This window comes from Pezoporus occidentalis, unplaced genomic scaffold, assembly GCF_034315485.1.
Source record: "Pezoporus occidentalis ecotype Australia unplaced genomic scaffold, CSIRO_AGI_Poc_V1 ctg52, whole genome shotgun sequence".
Lineage (NCBI taxonomy): Eukaryota > Metazoa > Chordata > Aves > Psittaciformes > Psittacidae > Pezoporus > Pezoporus occidentalis.
Window position 1 is genome coordinate 3,239,998 of NW_026915858.1, and position 17,095 is coordinate 3,257,092.

At 38.1% G+C, this 17,095-nt stretch overlaps 1 protein-coding gene across 1 annotated transcript in view; it reads left to right on the forward strand.

Moving 5' to 3' along the window:
- HEATR1 (HEAT repeat containing 1) overlaps window positions 1-16,970 on the forward strand; it is a 36,885-nt gene extending 19,915 nt beyond the window's left edge. Inside the window, exons 23-44 of the mRNA XM_062637406.1 lie at window positions 659-790; window positions 1,191-1,297; window positions 2,546-2,689; window positions 3,458-3,576; window positions 3,847-3,968; window positions 5,428-5,556; window positions 6,160-6,390; window positions 7,053-7,179; window positions 8,055-8,221; window positions 8,857-8,903; window positions 9,752-9,875; window positions 10,700-10,840; window positions 11,049-11,338; window positions 11,898-12,048; window positions 12,536-12,694; window positions 13,372-13,506; window positions 13,766-13,870; window positions 13,964-14,132; window positions 14,854-15,008; window positions 15,375-15,533; window positions 16,221-16,329; window positions 16,745-16,970. Coding sequence (XP_062493390.1) covers window positions 659-790; window positions 1,191-1,297; window positions 2,546-2,689; window positions 3,458-3,576; window positions 3,847-3,968; window positions 5,428-5,556; window positions 6,160-6,390; window positions 7,053-7,179; window positions 8,055-8,221; window positions 8,857-8,903; window positions 9,752-9,875; window positions 10,700-10,840; window positions 11,049-11,338; window positions 11,898-12,048; window positions 12,536-12,694; window positions 13,372-13,506; window positions 13,766-13,870; window positions 13,964-14,132; window positions 14,854-15,008; window positions 15,375-15,533; window positions 16,221-16,329; window positions 16,745-16,833 — 3,111 coding nt within the window. The 3' untranslated portion in view covers window positions 16,834-16,970. The remainder of the gene's footprint in view (window positions 1-658; window positions 791-1,190; window positions 1,298-2,545; window positions 2,690-3,457; window positions 3,577-3,846; window positions 3,969-5,427; window positions 5,557-6,159; window positions 6,391-7,052; window positions 7,180-8,054; window positions 8,222-8,856; window positions 8,904-9,751; window positions 9,876-10,699; window positions 10,841-11,048; window positions 11,339-11,897; window positions 12,049-12,535; window positions 12,695-13,371; window positions 13,507-13,765; window positions 13,871-13,963; window positions 14,133-14,853; window positions 15,009-15,374; window positions 15,534-16,220; window positions 16,330-16,744) is intronic.
- The last annotated feature ends 125 nt before the right edge of the window (window positions 16,971-17,095 follow it).

Here is a 17,095-nt window from a genome sequence, read left to right on the forward strand (position 1 = left end):
TCGGGGTTAAAGAGTCCATAGCTTTTGACCTGCTTTTCTTTTAGTTTTAATGGTCTCCATAGGGTCTTGGAAACATCTAAACAGGTTGCAAAACTTTCTCTCTTAAATTTACCAGAAGGGGAAATTGCTGCTTGCTTTATTTCTGCATTTTGACAAGCATGAAATAGAAATAACACTGTATTTGCATGCAAATTAATACCTTTATCGTTGTCTGTTCCATTCTCCTTAGTTTTTGTCAGTCAGGCAGAAGCTTTACTTCATGTTTGTCTTCTGAGAAAAAATTGTCAATAAAATATAGTAGGTGAGAAATGGTCTCATTTGAAGGGGGCTACGAATTCAGGCCTTCTATTAACAAGGTATTACTGTATACTTACCAAAGGCTGGCAATAGCAAGTTTGCTCCCCCACCAGGCAAGCTATGTGAAAAATTTCATGCATCAGTAGGTCTGATGGCTATTGCACAAGTATGTGCTTTGCATCTGAGGATTCCTGTATTATGTACAAATACATAGTTAATATGCATATTTTTAGGATACATGTTCACACTAACATGCATGTGTGATTGGATACATAATCCAACATAGCTGAATTCCAGAGCTTGTGACTTTTGTTGCCCTCTTACAGTAAACTTCTCTGCATCCTTTTTTTCCCTTTTGTAGATTACTAAACCATTCTTTGCAGCTCTGTCAGACGGGATGGTGCAACAGAAGCTATTGAAAGTGCTGTTTGACTTACTGTTAAACTGCAAGAATCCACTTTGTGCCCAGACAATTAGCAGTGTGTTTAAAGGGGTAAGTGACAAACTCTAGAACACAGAAATATGTTCAAACCTGTTGCAGTAGTTCTGTGTCACTTCAGTAACACTTGTTGTTTATATCATTTGTAACATGAAAGGAATTGGAAACAATTTGTCACAGAATATAATTGGGTTAATGCATGAAAAGTTTATTAAATTACTGATTTAGAAGGTATTTCTTTAAAAGCCATGCATTAGTCACTCTAGTATGCGAATGAATTCACCCAAAATCACTTCTTTCTGCTGCACTGATTTCCATTTTCTGGGATATGACTTGAATATGTGGATTATGTATGAATATGTGCCTGAAAGGGATGTGATTTTAAAATAAAAATCAATAAAAATCAGTGTGTGATACAACACATTGTTCATTGGTACTGTCGCTACTGTTTCAGATTTCAGTGTGTGCTGAGCAGATTGTCAGAGAGCTGGAGCCTCCTGAAAAAAACACAAGTCTGGCCACTGTTCAGCAAACTAGACGGCAGAAAATGCAGCAACAGAGGTAAAATAACTACAAACTCCAAAATAATTACTGTACAGTTTGGAAAGGCGATGTGTTTTACTGTGTTGCATGGTTTATCTTGAAAGCATAAGCATCCATTTCTTCTTTTCCTCTGCACGGTAAAATAACTGAGCTATTTTGAGTAGGAGAAAACCAACTCCTGTTGCTGTTTGAGAACTGATGGAACTATAGTAAAAAAAATAAAAATATCCCCAAACTTAAAGATCAGTAGTTTTAATGTTGACATTTGCTCTTATAAATCTGGCTTGACACAATTGGACAAAATTCTTTGTTTTTTAGGTATTAAACTTTGTTAGTAATAAAGATGTGTGGGACAAATTACATATGTAGGTGTATTACATATCTGTAGGTGGAAGCCTACAGATACTTATCAAAGTATTCCTGATAGTTGACTGAAAACCAGTAATTTTTTTTTTTCAGTTAAATTGTTAATATAATCATTAAAACTGCAGACATTAAAAATAGGTACAGTCAGAATGTAGCAGCAGGGAAGGTGTCCCTCCTCATGGCAGGGGTGTTGGAACTAGATGATCTTTTAAGGTCCCTTCCAAACCATTCTGTGATTCTATAGTTTTTAGAAATCTTAGTCTTTTTTTTTCTCTCCATTCTCATAAGGAAGGAGCTGTTTTGTCCACTGTACTTATTCTCTTCTTTAAGCATTGGCTGTCAGCTGTTGTTGAAACAGGATATTGAGTTGCTTTTCTTGGTCTGACCTAGAATAGCTGTTCTTATTTTCCTTCACTTGACCGTTTTTAGCAATCATCACCCATTAGATTGGTCCATCTGTAAATGTCTGTCAGAGTTTATAAACACACACACATTTACACACACTCCCATTTCCTGCACAGTCAGTGGTTAGACAACAGTTCTAAAATGGAAGTTTCCTGGATGGCAAGCAGATCACCATTTGGACAGTTATTTGGTAATAGATTTTGGTTTTTTTCCACAGAAGACTGCTTCATTGTGTAGAATTGTTACATGCAGAAGGCATGCTATACTTGTTTGTTTTTCCAAGTTTGGTCTGGATTTTCTCTTGATTGTTCAAAATGCGTCACTGTTTCAATCAAAAGCCAACATATTGCTACCTCTCGCAGGAGAAGCAGTAAAGGATATTACTATGTGAAAGAAAACTAAAACTTGTCATTTTTTCACTTACACATGTGTTTGTCCCTTGAAACACTTTACTGTTTTCTTTGTGTCTCCTGATTGATTGTCTTACCTTTTTAGAAAACCTCAAGATGCAGAATTGGCACCAGAAACAAGCCACTTCAGCTGGCAGAGGATTATGCTTATTCTAGAATTGCTGCAGCATAAGAAGAAACTCAGACATCCGCAGGCATTGATATCTCCACTTTTTAACCTGCTGAGCCGGTAATCATGCCTCCATCACACATAAGTCCTTGACCATTCTCTTCTGCAGCAGACATTGTAAAATGTTAAATATGGGCTACTTTCTCTCTGCTTTTTTGCCATGTTTGGTAGCTTAGCTTTCCTTTTTTTACTTGAACTTCTTTTAAGTAAATCAGATGAGGGGAATGGGAAGTTGTTATGATTTTTTTCCCCTTTAAACAATATGATGGGCTTTTTAAGATTGTTAAGATGCATAGCTTCTTAGTGAAGCTTTTGTTTCTCAGGTGGAGTGCTTGGGATTGCTAAGAAGGATGATACCAGTGCTGAAACTGGCACAATCAACGGGACTTGTGTATTTTGCAAAGCTATTACAATAATACTCTTAAGGGCTGAAATCCTCTCAAAACACTCTGGAGCAGCCTTCACGCAGTGCAGCCTGAGAAAATTGTTGCTTTCCGGCCAGCCCTATCTCCAGACACTTAGGAAAGTTTACCTATAGGTTGGGTATTTATCTTTTTTACTTAAGACTTGCCTTTACATAGGCTGGCAATCATATTTCAGGTAAACATCTTATGCTCTTGACAGCACTTTGATTAAATGTCTTTTATAAGACCAGTTGATGTGTTTGAAAACAAAAAAGGAGACACTTTTTTCCATGCTTTTTAGAAGCCTCAATTTAGAACTTCTGTAGAATGAAGATTGCCATTGGTTATTTGTGTCTTAATATGCAGTTGGTCACTTACTTTTGTCTCCTTTTTCAATCTCTAAATATAATTCCTGAATGTGTAGGTCTCTGGAACCTATGGCATCAGAAGAAGAAAATATGGAATATACAAAGCAGCTAATCCTCAGCTGCCTGCTAAGCATATGTCAGAAACTGACTTCAGATCGTAGCAAGATACCAGCAGGTAAAAATTGCTAGATTCCTTTCTTCTCTCACCAGTACAACATTGAAACAATGGCCTCTGGCTTTTTCTTTCTTTCAGTCTACATAGTATTGTTAAGGAGAGAGAGATTCATCTGCAGTGTACACAGAGTTGCTTTTTAAGTCATTTTTTATAGATCCCTTAGGTATGGCTTGCAAATTGAAACCAGTGCTTGAGTGTGCTGTTTCTTCCTTATATGGTTGACCATTGAAGTATCAGTATTTTTTAATAATGAATATTTTTTACTGGCAGATACCCTCGACAAAGAAAAATTCAATGTGGAACTGATAGTTCAGTGCATCAGGATTTCTAAAATGCCCCAGACACACCACCATGCACTGCTTCTCCTTGGTGCTGTTGCTGGCATGTTTCCTGTAAGTAGTACCTGAAATTTATGTGTTGAGTCTTCAGGTTCCAAATACTGGGAAGAGTGAAGAACAGACAGAACTGCTGCATGGGGAGAAACTTTCTGAAAGGAGCAAGAGGCAGAATATACAGGTTCCCTGCTCTTTTAGGGCTTTCTGTTCCATTTAACTTGAGATCAAATCTGTCTTCATATTTTGGTCACGAGTCATTTATGACTTGCAGATAAGTGCATTAAGAATGGAAATAGCTTTCTGACAACAGTCTTGCCTCACTCTCCCACTGTGGTCAAAATTCTTGTGCCTTGTTTCTTTTTTCCCCTGCTTTTTCATATGCCAGAGAGAAAACATTCAGCCTGTTTACTTCTTCTATGTAAGATTAGGTAGCACATATATTCTTATTCTGACAAGTTCCTAACTTGTACAACACTGGGAAATGTAGTTGAATGGTGGTAAACCCAGGTTGGTGTGATTTTAATTGACCAAGAAGCAGGCCTATGGATTGATATTTGACTGTACGCTCACTCTTCTAAGATTCTTTTGAAATTATAAAAGCAACAAAATGTATCCAGATGTATCAGACTCAATTTGCATATTCATCTTTACCTCAGTACTTTCTCCACACATTTGGAAGGATAGTGTTTTCTGAAAAGCATAAATCGGGATGTTTTTGACAAATCTGTGGAGGATTTGGATTTTGATTCTTGGGGTTGTTTTCCTTTGTCGCCATTATACTGCCATCACCTGCTATAGAACCAAGCTTTTAATTCTACATTAATATTAGCTCTTACAAGATTTTCAAGGTCAAAGTACAAGGAAGTATTTTTGTCTGAGTCTCATCTCTCTTTTTTAAATCTAAAACACTAGTTCAGTTCACTAAAACTGAATGAAAAATGTGCCCATAATTTCTTGCTCTAAGTTTTGGTAAAATCTGGGAAACTAAGTCTTGAGTTAGGCGACATCTCTAACCCAGCCCTCAAAGTAATTACTGTGTTTACAGTCTAACCCCGCCAAAAATACAAAACTTAAAATGAACATGGTTGGTTTCCATTGTATGATTGTAGATACTGCAGGTGTTTTACAGATATAAAAAAGGGTGGGTGGGAAAGGTATGAAAACGACTGCACCACACTCACATTTGTGCTGCTGCAAATCTCCCCATAGCTGATTTTACATGGCACTAGGTATTTCATCAGATTAAACTCTCAATTTCCACTCAAGAATTACTTGCTTAGAAGTGTATCTTGGGTTTCTAAATAATATTTAGAACTCTAACTGTCACATAGTAATTGGCTTTAAGGGACACTCTACATTTAAAATTAGTTCAGTGGAGATTTTGAAGATACTAATGAGTCTCATTTTCTTTTATAGGAGCCTTGTGGCATTTGTGGAAGGAGAAATGCCTTAAGGTATAATATGCAGAGCAGCAGAATTCAAAAAATAAATTAATCTCATCTGTCTTCTTTTCCAGGATAAAGTTCTCCACAATATTATGCCTATTTTTACATTCATGGGAGCAAATGTCTTGCGTCTGGATGATACTTACACATTCCAAGTAATTAATAAGACAGTGCAGATGGTTATTCCAGCTCTTATACAGGTAAATCTGTCTATGTGATGCAGAAGTGTCAAAAAAGGTGAACAATAAGATTATTGAGTAAGTGGTTTAGAATATCAGTGGTAGAATAAATTGTAGCCTAATCTAGGATTATTTTTAGATAGAAATTCAATTATATATAACTGTATTAACGGGTTGCTCCTTGTCTGACCAACTCAGTTCATCAGACTACTGCTTTTTAATGTTATGAGCTCCCGCACTTCATAAATGGTTTAGCTAAAACAGTATCACACCTGTACCTAAAGAGGACCTGAAACGGACTTAAATTTGAGGTTTTTCATCATCAACTGGTGCCAATTAATCTCCTGCCTTTTTTCCATTTCCCTTCCTTCCCTCCCCCCTTCCTTTCTTTTTTCCTCTTCCTATTTTTCTGATTTTATTTGCAGCATCTTCCTGAAACACTGAGAAGGAACTGTGTGATTCAAAACTGTTTATTTTGGAGCACTGACCTTTTCTTTGAGATTTTGCTTTTGGTAATACCATCGTCAGGCACGCAGGGCTTTTTCTTATCTTCTGAATTTACAAGAACGAACTTGTACCCACCTGCATTAATCTGTTTGAACTGCTGTACCTGTTTGTACGCAGGCTGAAGACAGTGATCTGTCAGAGTCCTCTGGAAGTGTGGAAGAGGTGGTGATCAAGATCATCCGTGTGTTTGTGGATGCCTTGCCCCATGTGCCGGAGCACCGCCGCCTGCCAATCCTGTCTCAGCTGATCACTACAGTGGGAGGAGACAAGTTCCTCTGGGTTCTGCTAGTGCTGTTGTTCGAGCAGTATGTCACCAAGACTGTGACTGCAACGTCAAGCACAGACAAGGTTAGAAGACAAGTGGGGTCACCTTTCTCCTGAAGTGACTGAGCTTCCCCTTTCTCTTCACGATCTGTCCTTTAAGGAGGTTCAAGACAAGCCCTTAGATTATAGTAAAATATATAGTGAGCTCTGAGCTTGTGCTATACAGCAGAACCTCATGGAGATGTCGGTAGAATTTGTATTGCTGACACAATATTGTTTTGTCCTGGAGCCTGAATAAATCGTATCATATTGTACAGCAGTGCTTGACTTGAAGAGCTGATAATCTGATTACAAAGGGCTCCAATATTTTAAAAGAGTTTTTTTCTAATACATGTGTTTGTGACACATGATACACGTCTTCCTGTATGGACCAAGATAAAAACTATAATGTTTTTGTGCAGGCAGGCCCATGAATTAGGTGAAAGCACAGTTTATGGGGAAAATCAAAAGACTAAAGCGACATTGGTGAAAAGATGCAGCCTTTGCTGTAGCAACTTAATCTCTACACTGTTTAACTACATTCTTTCCAAGAGCTTAGTGCTGTTACCCTTGGTGTTAATCCATTTTACCAGGACATTTTCACAAACTCAGTAAGGCATTTTTGAGTCTTTTCATCATTATTAGTAATACTAATTCTTGATCTTTTTTATTTTTTTTTTTTTTTTAAATTTTGAAACCATAAACAGGATGCTGTTTTGGAAGCAGACACTGCATTTTGGATTTCCATCTGTTGTGAATTTAATGTACAGACTCAGTTCCAGGGCATGATGAAAATAATCCAGTATTTGACAGAACTGCCTGAGAACAAAGAAGGTAACCACAAAATGCGTGTAAACCCTCCAGTTGCAGGGGACATGCGGTAATGGTTTTAAACTGAAAGAGGATAGATTTAGACTAGATATAAGGAAGATATATTTTATGATGAGGGTGATGAGGCGCTGGCACAAGTTGCCCAGAGAAGCTGTGGCTGCCCCATCTCTGGAAACATTCAAGGCCAAGTTGGACAGGGCTTTGAGCAACCTGGTCTGGTGGAAGGTGTCTCTGCCCGTGGCAGGGAGGTTGGACTAGATGACCTTAAGTGTCCATTCCAACTCAAACCATTGTATGATTCTGATTCTGTTACTCCTCTAGACAGAAGACTGAGGGAGATGAATTACTATAATAACTTCTTAATAATACAGCTGATATGTGATTATTTACCTTTTTTTTAATCCTTTTAATTGTAGATTAATTTGATCACTTAGAATCAAACAGTATTCCTCATTTAAAGGATCAAGTAAATCATTTAGCTGAAATGAAACATTCAGCTGTTATAGAAGACAAGATCACAGGGACTGCCAATCATTTCTGGTGTGTGATGCAGTGTATAAGGTCCTGCCTCTAAAGACTCATGTCTGTAGCCAGTTTACCATAGCTTTAGCACCAAGAAAAAAGATTCTTTATGTAAAAATGATCAGATGGCACGGCAGTGAAATGGCACTGCTTCTTTTGAGGCTGTTGAAATGAAAAATTAATCTCCTGTGGTATTCCAGAGCATCTTCCTTGGAAATCTGACATAATTTTGGGTACTGCAGAATGACTATCCTTGAAAGACATCTGACTGTAATTTTACTTTGTTTCCATAACCAGAAATCAAAATTTATCTTTTTCTGTTGGCCACAAATTTGTTTTGTGAACATTTTCAACAGATGATCCTGGGCCAAAAAAGTCAAAACCATGCAAGACAAAGCTAAAAAATCAGGATGGGCAGCTCTTTGATGTGGAGAGTCACTCAGACAAACAACTTCGGCATTTCAAATTCTTGTCAGTCTCCTTCATGTCACAGCTTTTATCCTCTCAGAATTTTGTGAAGAAGGTAATAATGGCAGATTGCTTTTAAACTTATCACATTAAGTAATTGTGCCATACTGTAATAGATGAGATTTAATTTGCTTTTTAGTATGGTTTTATATGCAAAGGGGATGAAGTCCAGTGTATCTTACTGACACCTTTATTGACAGAGTTTTGAAACCTCTCAGTAATGCTAAGTGGTTTTTAATACAGCTTTTCCAGATAGACTGTTTGTGTGATTGATAAATAGGTAATAAAGTGAAATTCTGGTCCCAGTGAATTCCCACTGGCTTTATGGAGTCCGGGATTTCACTCACAGCCTTTAACTCAAAGTTTGGACTGGGATTCATACTACTAATCTGAAAAGAGAAAATAAATATTACAAATTTTAGGCTGCGGCTCTAGCTGGAAGTACTTCCCTGTTTTTCAACTGAATGCCATCCACCAGCATCAAATGTATTTGCTACTGTGACTGCTTTGCCTAAGATTCTCATATTTCCTTCTAGAATGATGGATTAGGTGCAGATGTGGGGAATTCATGCTTACCATGTTAGTTGACATTGCATTTAGAACAAATGAATTTGCATATACTGGGATGGTAACTCAGTGAGGAGATGGAAGTTTCACACTCGGCATGTTCATTCTTACTTTTTAAACCAGATAGTTGAATGTGAAGAAACAGAAGAGCTGCAGAAGTTGGAACAGAGGTATGCTTTAAATCTGCTCCACTATTATTTTTAGCTTTTACTACAACTTGGGATTGTTTTTAAATATAGTTCCATTAGACTTTTTTTTTCCACCCCAAGGACACTTTCAGTTGTGCTCAGCAACAACCTGTACTTATTATATAAAGGTTATTTAGTTTGGGGTTTTGTTTGGGGTTTGATTTTTTTGGTTTTTATATGATGTAGAGTTTTTTATTTCTGAAAGATTGCTCTACACAATATCCACTCTTTCTGCATTTCTGCTTGTGCTTATCTACATACTTGGCCATAACTGTTATGCTGTTGCTGATGGAGTCTCTTAAAGAATTGCAGATTTTGAGCAAAACTTGTTGCTTCATTAATAGGAAAAAAAAAATCATTGTTCACAGGTGCTCCTGTGCTGGTGTAATAAAATTACCAGTGATCACAGTTGTAGTCATTGGGCTATAACAGCCAATGATACAAAATTGAGGGTTTCTTTTGCAGAGGCTTAACTTTTCTGTTTGTTCTAAGTGAAAAAGGGTATAGGATTTATTTTAAATGCTGTGTTCCTTAAAAGCTCGTTTTTAAACATCTACATTTTTCCAGATCATTTTTGCTTTAAAGTTGTTAAGTAGAACTACTGCTGTATGTAGATGCTAATCTGGGGGTAATAGGTAGACTTCTTTAATGTGCATGTGATTGTCCTTATTGCCATAGCTTTTTGTTAATGATGTGATCTGCTAGTCTCTCCATTAGGTGTTTCATTTTCTTTAATAGTTGCTGTTTTGTGAAATTTCATGTTTACCAGAAAGAAAGTCAACTTCTGTAGTGTCCTTGTTATTACTAAAAGATGCTTCCTTTCTACCTAGGCTATTAGAAGAAGTTCTTCACTATATTAACACTGTGGCATCTTCAGTAGAAGGAAATGTGGACAAGCCAACAGCCAAATTTTGGAGGGTTCTGCTTAACAAGTCCTATGATATGCTGGATAAAGTATGTCTCATTAGCTCTCATGTTAGCAGTGGGACATTAATAAGCTTTTGCTTATTAATACAACTTTTTTAGGATTTCCTACTGGATTAGTACTAATCTTTATTGGATGGTCTGCAGGCTGGTGCATCATTGATTAAACTCCTCTAACTTCAGTAACTACAGCTAAGAGCTTAGACAGGAATGCCTGTTTCCTTTAGTTAGTATTCTACTGGCTGGATGCAGTCATTTCACTACATGGTGGAAAATAATGGCTTTTGGCAGCATTTCTCACTGTTAACTCATAAAAGGGTTTAACTAATGCTAATGGAATTGTTGTATATTTCTACATGAAATTGAAGTTGAGAAAAAAATTCCTTATGTTTTTCTTTCTGATCTTTTTCTGATCAGAAGTATATTTGTAGAATTGGACTGGCTATCTCATTGCATGCTGTGGAGCATGTGTCTTTATTTCTGGATTTTGGGTTTTTTTTTTGCCTGTGAAGCATATTCCAGTTTTCCTGATGTATGTGCACAGGGCACTACCAGAAGTATTTTAGGGTAAGGAGGGAGAGCTCACCAGTGTAAAGAGGAATTGCTGAGGAAATCTCAGAGGTAGTGGATAATGGCTGCTTAGCAGCCAGTGAACATACGTTAAGTACTGTAACTGGAACCTGCTTTGTTCTTTTACTTGCCTCAGATCCAGCATTGCTGGCCTGTCCTCTCTTCTTTGATCCTGACACCCATGTGGGAAGTCAAAGAGAGTTTTCCTGTTTTATTTGGAGGCTGCCAGGTCACAGCACATGGAATAGCATTTATGGTATTGTTCTGTTTGTGTTTTCTTGTAGGTTAATGCCTTATTGCCAACAGAAACCTTCATCCCTGTTATTAGGGGACTAATAACAAATCAGCTCCCATCTGTGAGACGTAAGGCAATGGACCTTTTGAACAATAAGGTGCAGCAACGCACAAAGTGGCAGAAGAGACAGGTGAGGCTAAGTGGTTAAGCTCAGTCCTTTAGCAGAAGTAACCAGAGAGAAATAGATGTAGAAGTGGTTTGCTCTATGTGAAGATAACAAGTAGCCAGGTCTGGCAGGCAGCATAGGAGTAGTGAGATGTAGGCTCCCTGACCATCATTACCTTGCATGTTCTGAGTTTCTAACTGCATGCCTAAAGTGTGTTCTCTTGTCCTTTTAGATCCTGCAGCTCTTAGAGCTAGTTCCTGAGCTCATTGCTATTGCACAGTGTAAAAGAAAAGACGAAGAGGAGGAGCAAGCCATCAACAGGCAAACTGCTTTGTTCAGCCTCAAGCTGCTCTGCAAAGGTTTTGGCGCAGAAAACCCAGTGCCGTTTGTTCCTGTTCTGAAAACTGCCATTGATCTAATTTCTTCAGAGAAAGAGGAAAAGAATGTGATAGGAAGTGCTTTGCTATGTATAGCTGAGGTCACCTATACACTGAAAGCCCAAGCAATACCTCAGCTTCCAAGGTAGTGTTGGGTTCTTTTTAACAGAACCAATTGAAGCAGGAATTATACTAAAATGCATTACTGAAGGAATGCTGGTGAAGGCCAAGTGGCAGTCTGCCTGCGTGTGTTTTGTGTAGATAAGAATGAAGATATTCATAGTGCTTAAAGGTGCTTCTTGGTCATAGAACTAAGAAGCTAGTGGTGAAATTGTAAGAGTTTTAGAATCAGTAGAGTTCAAGTTTCTTATTGTCATTAAATCTTTAAACAAAAGACAGGGCTTCGAGCAACCTGAACTAGTGAAAGATGTCTCTGCCTATGGTAGGGGGATTGGACTAGGTGATTTTAACGATAGCTTCTGATCAGAACCATTCTGCAATTTGAAATCTAATGCCCTTCATTAGCTTTGAAAAAATGAAATACAGCAGAATAGCCAAGAATACTGAGTTTTCTCAAATACACATGTAAAAAATTGTGTAGAATTTGTCCCTGCAGGCTTAACAGATGGATTTATGGGATTGGAAATGTGCCGCCAACTGCTCAGTGGTTTCACCTTCCTCTGTCTATGCTTGGTTATTCACAGGCTGATGCCAGCATTGTTGAAGACTTTAAAAAATAAGAAGGACCTGGTCACCAATGAGATTTACTTGCTGAGTGCTGTCACTGCTCTGCTGAAGGTCGCAGAAACATTACCACACTTCCTTAGCCCTTATCTTTTGGATTGCTTGCTGCAGGTGAGCTCTCTTAATTCCTACGGATATGTAAAGGGGGAAAGATCTGCCCAGTTCCTAGAAGAAGATAACAGAGATTACTTTTTCTGTCTGAAACTGAAATAGATGTGCCAACTATGTGGAAGGTCATAACATATTACTTTTCCACTCACCTTCTTATGCAGATAACTAAAAGAATATGAGAGCATCTGCTATTCCTCCCTCTGATAGATTGTAGTTTGCCTGTTTGGAAAAGAAGCTGAATCCTGGAGGATCTTTCTATAATATCCATGATATCATCAAATGTGTTGGGGTAATTCTGACCCCTTACTGCTGACGTGTGTTTTTTCAGTCTGAAAAAGACAGCGAGGCTTTGTACACAGACATCTTAACACAAGGTGCTCCAGGTGCTGCAAACAGCAACATTCCTGTCTGCCATTTGCAACAGATTATTCTAAGACAAGTTCCTGTTGTTCCAAGTATGTCTCACTTCTGTTGGATTTCCTGATAGGTTGTCTGCTTGGAAAAGTTTGTGGTCGAGTTTGGTCCTTCTTCCCAGATAAGCTTACGTGTATCATCATTGAAAACTATCCTAGCTACAAGACTTGCTCCCCGAATATTCTTGCCTGCAGTTATGAAGTGTTACAGTGAAGTGGCAAATACCCGGAAGGTAAGGACTTTTATTTTTTATCATTCTTTTGCATTCTGATTAAAAAGAATGAAAGGGAAAAAAAATACAACCAAGCAGTGCAAAATTTGGTCCAACTGTCCTGGCTGTGTCCTATCCCAGCCTCTTACCTGCCATCAGCCTACTTGCTGGGGCAGCAGAGTGAGAAACAAAGAAAGTCTTAATGCTTTGTGAGCACTGGTCAATGTGCTACCAGTGTTGTTTTGGTCACAAATCTAAAACATAGCACCATGTGAGCTGCTATGAAGAAAATTCACTCCATCCCAGCCAAACCTAGCACAGTCTTTATATTATCTCTGTTTTCTTTTGTACTGCAGTGGTGATTCAGGAAAGTTAGACCTGGGAGAAATGCACCAGTTTAATATCCTTAGCATGTTAGATGATGAATGCTTGAGAGATTGTCCATTCATAAAGGCTTTGATTTATCTGCTGGGAACACAAGTTGAGTCATAATTTTCAACCAAGAGAGACCAGACTCTTTTCAGGAATCCTACTACTTTAAACCCTCCAAAATTATAGGAAAAAGCTTATCTATTTTATCAACAGTATTTTAATGAGTAAATGTATGAAGTGCTGAAATCCTATTTCGTTGTTATGATGTTTCTCAGTTACTATCAGTATCACAGTTGCCTTTGCATTGCTTTGCTTTTGTTTTGCAGAACTGCCTGGTTCCCCTTATGAACATTTTGAAGGAGCACATTGTTACTATGGAGAAGGAGCACCTGATCTCTCATCAGTCTGAGCTGACAGCGTTTTTCATGAAAGCCCTGGACTTCAGAACAGATCATGCCAAGGTGGCTTGTTTAGGGGGATGAACAACAGCAGCTCAACCTCTGTGTGCTAATTCTATCAGTTGTTTTTAAAAAAATATTAGTAGTTTCCATGGCACTTGTGCTTGGAAATTCTGGGTATCAAATACTCTACGTTCGAGAATTGTTCTTGGGGCAGAAAACATTACAGTTAGGTATTTAATCTGAAACAAACTAAAATATGCTTTGAAAACTGAAAGTCTTACATTTCAAACTTGGAATTCTCTTTTCTAATTTTTCCCAGGATGATTTAGAGGAAGTTGGTAAGACAGAGACTTACATTATTGATTGTCTAATAAGTATGGTTATGAAACTTTCCGAGGCTTCTTTCAGACCCCTCTTCTTTAAGGTAAGAAGTTTAAATATAATACATCTGCATCAGCACATTTGTGTTTTCCAGTGGACAGACACAGTAAAGAGCTAATCTGACTTCCACTTTCAGCTCTTTGACTGGTCCAAAACAGAGTCTGCCCTAAAAGACAGACTACTGACATTCCACCGAATAGCAGATTGCATTGCAGACAAGCTCAAGGGCCTCTTCACCCTGTTTGCTGGTCATTTATTGAAGCCATTTGCTGAGACACTGAACCAGGTCAATGTTTCTAAAACTGGTAAGTTTTCAGTTACTAACTATAGAGAAGTGTTGGCAGGCTAATTTAATTGCTGAAATAGGTTAATTATAACTGATGAAACTTTAGTCTTACAGGATTTACTTCATGGCACATACCTCATTTCTTCTTTATCTCATAAATAAGGCATCTTTCTTATTCTAGTGGAACAAAAGGACATATTTCATCCATGGGCTCTGGACTGCCAGTACAAACTTGAGACCAGATGAAAATTTTCAATGTCAGTCCCAGTGAATTCCATTAGAATGAAATTGTGTGGGAAAAGGACAACTTGTTCAGCCTTCTTTCTTGTTTTTCCATACTTTGACTTCTCTTACATGTTACCTGGTGTATTCAGACTCCTCTGCTTTCTTGGCAAAAATAGGTATTAGTTTTTTGTATGGGAAACTTACTTGCTTATCCTATTTGTAGTGAAGAAATTCTCCACATCCACTGGTATGGCCTGTGGCTTCCTGTAGCCCATGTCTAGTCCCTTTTATCCCCAGCTGACTATGAACAGCAGTGCCAGACCTGCTAGGGCATTAGCTAAAAGCCAGATAATATATTGCATCTTTATTGTTCTGAGTGATGAGTACATAATTGCTATGTAGTCATCCTTTAGCTATATTCACAAATGAATGATGTTTCTATCTTGTGGGAAAGCTTCAGGGATTTTTTTTTTTTACGTTTTGTTTTTTTTTCCCCCTTCTTGATTGACATATAGATGAAGCTTTCTTTGACTGTGAGAATAGCACAGAGAAGAGCTGTCTGCTGTTGCAGTTCACCATGAATTGTCTGCACAAGCTCTTCCTGTTTGACACCCAGAAGTTCCTGAGTAAGGAAAGAGCAGAAACTTTGATGATGCCTCTGGTTGATCAGGTATTGACATATACAGGAAAAAACAATTCAAAACTGACTTTTTTTTCCCCATCTGAAAGGTTTATTATTTTTACCTATTTAACCTCACCTCAGTCCTCTCCCTTAAAAAGGGAGGAATTAATTTATTGTCTGTGGCCCAAAGACAAAACAGTATTAATTGCTTTGCCTAAGGCTCTGAATTATGGTTTTATCCTCTTTCTAAACATCGTCATTCTGTAAGGTTCATGCATGTTGTTGAGTTCTTGCAGACCAGTTGCACTCCCATTGATGGTCTTTGATGCAACTCTTGAGTACTTAAAAGCCAAAGCTAGAAGTGCTTTTGGCTTGATTTGTTTGGATCTGTTTGACAAGCTTTTTATTCCACAGCTAGAAAATACACTTGGAGGAGATGAGAAGTTCCAGGACAGAGTGACAGCGCACCTGATACCCTGCATAGCTCAGTTTGCAGTGGCAATGGCAGATGATTCTCTTTGGAAACCACTGAACTACCAGATCCTGCTGAAAATGAGGCACACCTCTTCTAAGGTTGGGAGCTGTCAGCATTCAAACTGTTTTTTTGTTGCATTAGAAAATGGGAACAGTGTATCTGAAAACAGAATTGGATTAGCCAAGTCACTACTAAAATACTCACCTAAGTTAAAATACTGATACTGTATTGGGAGTACTGTGCTACTCCCAGGCCATAGAGAGATGTGAACAAGATGGCCTTCTGCTCTTACTGTAGGCAGTCAATATTCCACATGTGGATAGCTTCCACACTGTGTGGTTTGGGTTCTTTAAAGACTGGGTAGCTGTTGGAGTAAAACCTGTGTAAGAAAAAAGAGGGGGAATTGGAAGACACTTATATATAAATCTCCAGACTTTACTACATACAGTTGTCAATGCTCTCCTATTTGACAGGCTGTAGCTCTTCGGGGGAGTGCTTGGGTTGTCATTGTAATGAGCTAAGTCCTTCTGATACACTGAAACAGTCTCATTGCAACAGGAAGTTCAAGACAATTTTATCAACTTACCTGCTTCTTGCGACCTATTTTTTCCTTTCACATTACCCTAACCCAAATCTTGAGATTTAAACTGGTGTAAAACTAGTTCCCTTCAGTAGCAGGAGCTAGTTTACAACCTTCAATGGAAAGAAAGTGGAGGCAGGCAGGGGAGAAAACAGAATTATACTGAAATGTTTGTTTCCTTACAAAGATTACTGTTTTGGTTTAGGTCCGATTTGCTGCTCTGCTTGCTTTGGTAGAAGTTGCACAAAAACTGAAAGAGAACTACTTGGTCCTGCTACCTGAATCCATTCCATTCTTAGCTGAACTCATGGAAGGTAATGTTCTAAAGTGGCACTGGTGCAGACAACTGGCCTAAGACAAAAAAGAGAATAAGGGTCACTTTTCAAAGGTTCAGACAGTATGATTTCTGTAGTTGCTGTAAAACTTATATATTGGTATACAGTAGGTTAAACTGCACAGGATGCAAACTGAAGTGGATTGCATGCAACAATTCTAAAAGTTCAATTATGGTAGTTTCTTCAGTGTGCGCATCTCCCTAGTTCCATGTTTTAGATCAGTGTTACAATAGAAATAATTCACCCAAGTCCTGAGGCAGTGCCAAAGTATTTTTTAATAATAATTTCATACCTGGTGTTTCAAGCTAGTTCTGGCCTTGATGAGTGATGAGGCCTTCCTAGGGTAGCTTTCAGTGGCTGCTTTATTTAATTCCTGCTTGCTTTCTTTTTCTAGATGAGTGTGAAGAAGTTGAACAGCTGTGTCAGAAGACAATTCAACAACTAGAAGTCATTTTAGGAGAACCACTTCAAAGCTACTTCTAAGTTGATTTCCTTTGTTTTCAGATTTTTGTCTGAATCATGTTAGCTTCACACAGGCTACTGTTACAGGCAAAATTAGTCAGTCATACTAATTTTTATCAGAGCTAAGATCTTAACTTTTTAATAAAGCATTGTAAGAATCTGGCTTTGTAATTTCTGGATGGTCTTGGGACTTTCTGCATGACTTTTCCTTAACTGCTTTTTTCTTAACAGTGGGAGACTGGAGCAAGCTATAAGCAAATTCTGATAGGGCACAGAGTGACAC